Source organism: Papaver somniferum, chromosome 8 (genome assembly GCF_003573695.1).
Source record: "Papaver somniferum cultivar HN1 chromosome 8, ASM357369v1, whole genome shotgun sequence".
Taxonomy (NCBI): Eukaryota; Viridiplantae; Streptophyta; class Magnoliopsida; order Ranunculales; family Papaveraceae; genus Papaver; species Papaver somniferum.
In genome coordinates, this window is record NC_039365.1 from 158,088,704 (window position 1) to 158,097,914 (window position 9,211).

General features: G+C 39.0%; 1 protein-coding gene across 1 annotated transcript; it reads right to left on the minus strand.

Moving 5' to 3' along the window:
• Nucleotides 1–7,100: 7,100 nt before the first annotated feature.
• On the minus strand, nt 7,101–8,949 carry LOC113304726 (berberine bridge enzyme-like 13). The gene has a single exon (XM_026553870.1). The coding sequence runs from the start codon at nt 8,823–8,825 to the stop codon at nt 7,227–7,229; it is 1,599 nt and encodes a 532-aa protein (XP_026409655.1). The 5' UTR covers nt 8,826–8,949; the 3' UTR covers nt 7,101–7,226.
• Between the last annotated feature and the right edge of the window lie 262 nt (nt 8,950–9,211).

Here is a 9,211-nt window from a genome sequence, read left to right on the forward strand (position 1 = left end):
GTGCTCATAGCAAGCTAGTTTTCTTCCCATTCTATTTGTGATTGCCTGTATTCTTGCCTTAGCCTAGCCTTGCTTCATTTCAGTTTCTTTATCACCCCTGCCCTTGGCCTTAGGCCTTGGTTCATCTTGTTTTGTTCTTTGCTTTTACTGTTGCCCTGTTGTATCTTTCATTTTGCATTACTATTTGCTTCCCCTGCTGCTACATTGCCTTCTCTGTCACTTGTGCTGCTGCTGCTGTTGCTGCTGCCAAGCTGCTGCTGCTGCTGATGCTGCTGCCAAGCTGCTGCTGCTGCTGTTGCTGCTGCCAAGCTGCTGCTGATGCTGATGCCAAGCTGCTGCTGCCTTGTCTGTTGCTGCCAAGCCTGCTGCCAGGCTGCTGCTGCCCTGCCACTTCTTCTGCTGCCAAGCCAAGTCCAGTTCCTGCAGCCAAGCTCAGATCCAATCCAACTGAGCCCAATTCACTTCAGTGAAGCCTAAGGCCCAGTCCTCATTAACCAAGCCCAGTTTCTAAAACCAAAAGCCCAGAGCACAACTTGGGCTCATCAGAAGACCAAAACCAAAGCCCAATTTCATTAAGGCCAAAGCCTAGTGTATTGATAGGTTAGAGCTAAAGCCCAATTCAATTAATTGTGGGCTTAACCCAAAAACCTGAACTCACTGTAAGGCCAAAGCCCAATTTGCATTTCAAAGACCAACTGAGCCCAAGCTCAGTTCCTTTTATTGTGAACAAACCCATTAGTACTTTAAGCCCAAAAGGCTTCAAAACCCAATAGCAATTTAGGAACCCAATTAGCTAAAACACTTCCAAAACACACCCGATCTCTGTGGATCGACCCGTACTTGCACGAGCTACAACCGACGACCGTGCACTTGCGGTATTACTGTAGGCCCCCGTTTTTATTGCGCTTAATTTTATACATATCTCCGGGTCCACCAAGTTTTTGGCCGGGGATCATTTATATACCCTATCCCAAAGCCTATCAGAAACCCTAATTAGTGTGTGTGGCATGCAGCCGTGGCATGGCGATACTTTTTGTGCAAATGGAGCCATAGCTATGCCAAAGGAAATATATGGCAAGACCATAGTGTGGAAACGGCCACGGGAGTAGGGATTGTCGTGGGTGGCTATGATATGGCGCCAACCCTAGGGCTTCCGGGGTCCCACACGGCTCGCAACATGTTGCGGAGTCGAAGTGGCATAATTTGTGTCACGACTGGAAATTAGGGTTTTGGTTAATGCAGGGTCGTGCTTTTGACTAGAAAACCCTAACATAAGCTTTTTATGGCGTTGGCCACGAACAAGAGGTGGGTTAGCACATAGGGCGATATTTATGGCACGTTGCCACGAAGTGGCATGTTTGGCACGTTGGTGCGGCGAAGTGGCATGTTACTGCGGCAGAGTGTAATGTTGGCATGCCAATTAATATGTTGTTGTGGCAAGGCGCGTTTGGCTTGCCAGTTAGTATGGTGGCGCGGCAGGGTGCGTTTGGCCTTTAATGTATGGTGGCAAGTTTAGAGCGACTTGATTGGTAAATAAAAAGGGGCGGCCAAACATAAGGCGCGACCATACCTATAGTGCTTGTGGCGCATTTAAAGTGACCCGGTTGGTCGGTAGGAAGGAGAGGGGCCGGCCAAGCATGGGCGTGGCTACACTTCTGGTGTGAGTGTGGCGGCTTTTGAGCAACCTGATTGGTCGATGGGAAATGGGTCCGGCAAGTATGGGCCCAACCACAACTTATGTGGGTGTGGCGATTTTAAAGTGACCTGATTGGTCGAGGGAAATAGGGCCGGTTTAGGATGGGGCGTGGCCAATGGCAAGTGGCGCCAGCTGGCCTAAGGGATGGCCACACCTGCCTTTGCTGCTGCGGCTCCCTGTTTTCTGATTTCGGGCAAGGTTTTGCACCTACTAATCCATGGTGGATTAATTTTCTAGTTTTCCTAGGCTTACTTTCGACAAGCAATGTCTAGTATATTGCGAAAGGCGCAAAAGTAATTGATTGAATCATATGTGTTGACACAGAGTTCTTTAAGTTCATTGCCAGAGAGCAGCATGCTTTCTGATTGAATACCTTATGCAAAAACCTCATCCTTTATATTTGTAAATTCGTGCTACTCTGCTGCGAGTGAACACAAATTTTCATGCCATATCAACATTAAGGGTTCAGCCGGGGAACATAGCATAAAAAACATTCAAAGAAACTTATATTTAGCGAATATAGCCAAGGCGCCGAAATTTACAGAACATCTGGGATGGTTTCTACATGTGCCAGTCTGGATAAATTTCATGTAAATATATTGAATAGATCAATAAATATGCCAGTGGAGAGGTTAACACTCATGGCTCTGTTTCCTTACAGAGTGACGTCACTTCAGATGCAAGGTTTTAAATTTTAACCCTAAGCTAAAAACCACCATCAATAGCAGTATTATAAGATTTGGAAGTTGACTGTTGCGCAACGCATGATTTGGTAATTAAGAATTTAGGAATAGAGATTCCTACTCAGTGTTGCATTTAAAGTATGGTGAATCTTTCCATCATATTATATGGTAGATTTTCTAAGAGGATTTGGGATTATATTGTTAGATTATTGATTTAAAACCGACACTAGATCTTATTTTTTAAATCTAATAACACTAAAATAACTGGCAGGTTTTTCGATTCTTACTTAGTATAAGTCATTCGTGGAGGATTCACTGGTGTTTGAACAAATTGATTCACCAAATTTCCATTAAAGACATCAATAAATTGGCTTATTTCAGGGTTCAAAGCATGATCTTATCACTCTTGATCTTGTTGTCATCTTGAGAATCAACTTGAGTTGTTTGGAGAATTGAATCAACTTGAGTCGCTTAGAGAATTAATTGAGAAGAGAGGAAGATAGGTGAAAAGGCGAGGGTACCCAAATATACCTCAAGCTAAAACTTTTCCTACCTATAAGTCCTTTCTCCGAAAGTGATTGTCTATGAACTGAGTCGAGACAATACAACTAATCGGTTCACACTTCGTGTGATCGTCTATGGATATAAGATCGAGACAATATAAAGACGAAGTATGTTACTTGATAAAAAGGTTCGGACTTAACCAAATACAATAAGATTCACTTATCAAGTAAATAGGAATTAACATTTGTGTAATTTACTTTAATTATAATAAAACAATTATAATGCGGAAATATAACGTAAATGACATAACAAGATTTTGTTAACGAGGAAACCGCAAATGCAGAAAAACCCCAGGACCTTGTCCAGAATTGAATACTCTCAAGATTAAGCCGCTACACAAAATTACACCTAACTTCGTATAATTGAGACCAAGCAACTAAACCTGTAGTTCACCTAGTTCTATCTGTATTCCCACGCCTCCAAATTATAAATAAGTCACGTACTTGGAACAATTCCTTTAGTTAGTATTCCAAACAGTAAAGGAACAACAAATCTGTTTGGTATCAACTCTATTCAACCAAGTGATATGAGTCGAACAAAGGCTCTTCTGTTTATCTTAACATAAACTCCTTCGTCAGGTTCTTAGATCTATCTTATGTTCAATTACCGAAGTAATCGTTTAAGATTAAGCTAATCAACACTATTAATCCAAAGAATTGTGTTGATGTCGATCTACTCAATTAATCAATCCAATCTATCACAAGGATAAACCGATTATTAATTGGATCCTCTTTTACCGAAACAAGTATTTTGCACACCAAAGATTATGAACCCACAAATCAGAAATCTTCAATATCTTCTTCGTCTTCAAATCTTCTTAGATCTTCAATAATAACCTGCACACAATCACTTGAATCTCTTGTGATCAATCACGCACGGAGTCTGTTAACAATGGATTATCACAAGATCGTCTTTAGAACTAAGAACAGTCTAAAGATCCCTGTCGAGACTTTGAACTAGTTTGAGTGAATCTTATATCAGAGGAGAAGATTCTCAAGCATAAACAAACTAGGTACAATTAAAGTTCAACCACAGTTAGTCAATCAAATCAATGAAAACAAAAGATAAATCGCAATTATCTAGTTTCCACCAACGGTACACGCTAGAGATTCTCAATCCCGAGGAAGACTTTAAACTGAGAGGCCGTAAGATATTTCACCTAATTAGGTTACTCTCCTCTCCGAATAGGCGGCTACACCAGTAACAACACAACAAAGAGGAAGCTTGTTGTTACGAATGATTAGTTTGCTAGAAATGCGAACTTCAATATTTATAGACAAGGAAGTTTGGACACCAAGGAATTTCCAAAATCGAAAATATTCTCAAGATATTCACTAAAGCACAAATTTGGTTTCCATAATTCCTGGAAATGCTTTGTCCAAAAATAATGATCGAAATCTCTTAGAAAATCTCTAACTAGTAAATGCACATTACTAATTATTATTTCCTAAAAATGAAGTTAATTACCTTAAATTAAAATATTCTTAACTTATTTATGTTTCGATCCTAGGATTATCTTCCCTTAGCTATTAAGGAATAACTTTGAGCAATTAAAGAAATAAACATTCATAGCACGTGTACAAAGTATGTCGACATCATTACTTTGTAAGTTCTCTTTCACACTTACAACCTTGAAACCGATTTGCCACACTTCCAAACAAGTTTAGAATTGGTTCATCTGACTTTCAAGAACTATGCGATTGATCAAATAACATTCAATCACAATCATGGGTTTAACGGTTCTACCAAAACAATTTTCGGTTCTACCTTCCATGTGAGTACTGTGCATAGTCACACCAGCTTTCCAAAATTCGGTTGACTAGGTAATAGGATCGGTTCCCCTTTCCCATATTTGGTCAGACATAAAATCACAAACCCGATCATACCATCTCAGGTGATTACTTAAGATCGGTTTCACTAATAAAAGTTATACCAATACATAAGTCAGGCCTTTGTGAATAGTTCTCCCAAGAACACAAACAAGTCGTGAACGGTCATACTCAATCACACATATTGGTTGTTCATAAGATATGCAATGAATAACAAAACCAATAACGCCTGGTGATTTCCTTTTCGATTCACAAACAAGTTTATGAACTTAATTCCTTAGAACACATGTAAAACATTGTTCCCTAGGATGAAATCCTCACCTCATACCCATACATAATCACAATAGCATTCAAATGATTATGGCGATGTCTTATCTACAAAGTTTAATGGTTAAGCAATAAACGTCGTATTGTATTCCTTAATACTATGTCTATCTAGAGTTCAAATATGCTTCGCAGTTTTGTTTTCAATATGCACGACTTGAAATATACGTTAGGGAATGAAACAATTCAAGTAAAATATCACTAACCTCAAGTGGAAGGATGATTGTTGTCGTTGTAGCTCCTTGCTTCTTCACATCTTCAAGTCTTCACAATACTTGTAATGTCTCATATCCTAATACTTTCAAGCTAACCTATACGAAGTTGACTCTAGTACATAATCAAGCGACTCTTAACATGAGTTTTGATTCACTAAAATATGACAACAAAACTTGACATACCAACGCTTGGTGGGTTCAACCGAGCTATGCTTTAACAATAGAGTTTTCCATTTTTTCTTGAGAAGAAGAAGAGAGAAGGAGTTTAGTTTGATTTTGAATTTAGTTTGTATTAGGATTAGATTTTGATATAAATTAAATTTATTAGGTAAGGTAAAATCTGACTTTTCAGTTTTATTAGGTCTCCCTATCTGTTGTTTGGATTTCCAAATCCTATGCAGCCCCAAAAACCCGAACGAAAATAATAGGATTCTTTTGTTTGAGGGAGGATCCCCTCACACTTTTATTTTTACGTTATCTCACACGGTTGATACTAATTTTCTTACATAATCTAAATGGTAGCATATTTGAAGCTAACATTTTTGAGATATATTTCTCTTACCAAGTTCTACATATCTATAAAAATGAGCTCATTCTGAAATGTGTAACTCCGCCATCTACTGCTTTAAAAATCAGCCGTCGAAAATTCAACTGTTAAAATTAAGATCAATAGATGGTGATGTTTGGTATTTCGGAAATTGCTCGTTTTTATGAGTATGTTACGCATTGTAAGACGAGGGTATTCCAAAATATTAACTCCAAATATTATAACGTATAAGTTTTATTAAGAAAAATATCATGAAAAATGTGAGATAGTGTGACTTTAAGAATGTGAGGGATCTCACTCCTCTCGTTAACTTTTGACCTAGCAAAAAAAAAAAAAAAAAAAACCATAATAACGCGCGATTGTACCAAGAATCCAAAATAAATTCATTATGAGGATAAGTGTTACACGGCTCACGAGGCCTTAATTTGTTTTCACTTATCATCGTGTTTCCATTATTCATTTATGACAGCTGCAACTTGGTTTATGACATTGCAAACGACAGTGCTATGCAGCCCTCGGTTTTTTACACCACATAGATGTGCTATGTGGCATTTTTATCCACTGTTGATCTCCTCTCACCCTACCCCACCAGATAAATAAGGAGGGCATGTTTAAAGATTGTACCAACAAAAAGACGCCACATAGTGGTGTATCTATGTGGGGTAAAAAAACCGGGGGCTATCTATCATTTTCGCATTGCAAAGCAGCGTGAACTCCCAATTCATAATGTCAGTTTACACTAGTTGCTTTTTGACTGAAAGTCACATCTCCGTAAGAAACTAGCATTAAGGCCGACAACACTTAAACTGGGACAAAACCAAAGACAAAAATTATGGTCTAGATATGGGATAGAAAGAAATGGTGAGAGGAAGTGATGTGGCGCCCATCCATAACTGCACACAAAAACAGCCTCCTGCAAATCTATGGTCCCAGGGACGCCACCTCTAGTACCATATCTAGACAAGCCCAGTTATCCCAGCTGTAGCAGCTCCAGGTAGAAAAATGTTAGATAAACATTTAGAGGTGACTCCTGACTCCGAGTCATGATTCATACATGAGGTAAACCATACACCGGTACACCTTGTGCCTAGATTACAACTAAGAAATGCTAAGCCTATACAAGCTACGGCCGACAAAGTCGCTGCATAGTTGCCTCGAGCAATGAGGCTTTCCAATGCGAAGTTGAATTATTAAACAAAGCGACATTATTGATGAGGCCCAATAGAATTAATGTAATCGCACTCACCACCAAGAAGCAAGAGCTTCATTAATTGATCATTAATAGAGTTTTGCAAGAGTGCACAATATTTTGGTTACAATACAATTAGCATCTCTAATGCATGCCTCAAACGGTACTTCCAACAATACTCAAAAGGCAACAGAAGGAATACTCTGTTCATGTCTAAAGAAATTTTCAGGATCGAACCTACTTTTCACATGTACCAATCTTTTATAATTCCCCATGAAGTACTTTTCACCCCAAGTTTTACCTAATTGATAACCTGCAGTACCATTCTTGCTTTGACCTATATCAAGATCTCTATAATTGACATAAGCTTGTCTTGGAGATTTTGAAACATACGGAGCCATATACTTGTATAAATTCCTCATCCAAGTAATGTGCTTAGATCCTTCCACCCCTCCTTGTTCATTCCAAATTACCACGTACATGATCATATATAGAGTTCCATTTCTATGTGGAAATGGAGTTGCTGATTCTGAAATCTCATTCATTCTTCCACCATAAGGAGTGAATATTATGACCGGATTCTCTTTTCCTAAAACTCTTTTCCATAACCCCTCCAATCCCGTTTTGGAAATGGGGTGTCTTACGTAATCGGACTTTGCCTTGAATGTGTTTGCTGCTTTATTCCTATTCAGTAAGTTATTGAGAGGACTTTCCGCCGGAAAATTGCCGAAATAGAGAGTTGACCGAACCCAACTCGTCTCGGTACAATCTTTACTCTTCAACCCCAACTCAGGAAACCTCTCTTTCATCACAAGTAGGAGTTTTGTAGTATCCCCAAGGTACATGGAGTTGAATGATGCTTGGATTGTTGTCTTTCCTTTTTGAGTGGTAGAATTAGTTAAAGTAAGGATTACTCTCATGAAGAGTTCGTTGGGAAATTTTGGTGCAACTTCTTGCCACTTATGGACAAGCCCAGTTGCACCTTCTTCTAAGGTTTTGGTGACGGTAAAGATAGTCACAGTAGGTGGAATAGGAACCAATTTGATCTTCCATGAAAGAACGACTCCAAAGCTTCCTCCTCCACCTCCTCGAATAGCCCAAAACAAGTCCTTGCCCATGGTTTTTTTGTTGAGAATTTTTCCACGAGCATCGACTATTCTAATATCAATGATATTATCATCTGCAAGGCCATATTTTCTTAGCATGGAACCATACCCACCTCCACTGAATTGACCACCCACACCAACCGTTGTACAAACAGCCGCAGGAAAACCAAGAGTTCGACTTTTCTCCGCAATCCTGTAATAAAGTTCGCCTACCGTAGCACCTGCTTGAACCCATGCGGTTCTAGCTTTTGCATCTACATTGATGGCTCGGAGGTTTATCATTTCAAGAATCACAAATGGAACATCAGATACGTAAGAGATACCTTCATAATCATGACCTCCACTTCTAACTTTAAGTTGAGTCACATGTTTCTTCGAACAAATTACAGATGCTTGGACATGGGATTCTTGCAAGGGTGTGATTATAAGAAAGGGTTTGACATTGGTGGATGATGATAAAGGTCTTTGGTTAAACACATTGGATTCCAAGATGGATGTGTAGTTAGGACTGGTTTTTATGTATGTTGGAATGTAAGTGTGAGAGTTTTGAGAAAGACATTGGAGAAATTTCTCGTGAATGTCTAAGGTTTTTGATGAAACTCCAAATGAGATTGAGAAAATGAGTAATGAAACTACAAGTAAGTATGAATTTGAGAAAGTACCCATCTTCATTTGGTTGTTTGCTAGTTTGATGTGAAAATAGGGTACACACTCCTGTGACTACTTATAGTGGTATCAACTCAAGTAACTTTCGTGCTCAGTAAATTAAACAAGATTGCACATTTTGCTTAACCAAAAAACATAAATATTCGTTTCTTAAAAAAAATTCACACGTTGAAAAGACAGCAAATTTAAGCTTGGGGGTTTCCTTATTGCTACAGAGGTGATGGACTGATGGTTGTATATCCTTAAAGCCATCCATAAATCGACAATCAAAGGAATAAGTCGTCTCTGAATTGAAAGGGGAATTGTATTGTTAAAAATTTCCTTGGTACCACCACAGGTTAGGTGGTGTTGATTAGATAATAATAGTAATAGCTCCTCAGCCACATGTTACG

Bases quoted from the DNA above. Each gene is read 5' to 3' on its own strand.
- LOC113304726 (XM_026553870.1), bottom strand. From the start codon at position 8,825: ATGAAGATGGGTACTTTCTCAAATTCATACTTACTTGTAGTTTCATTA.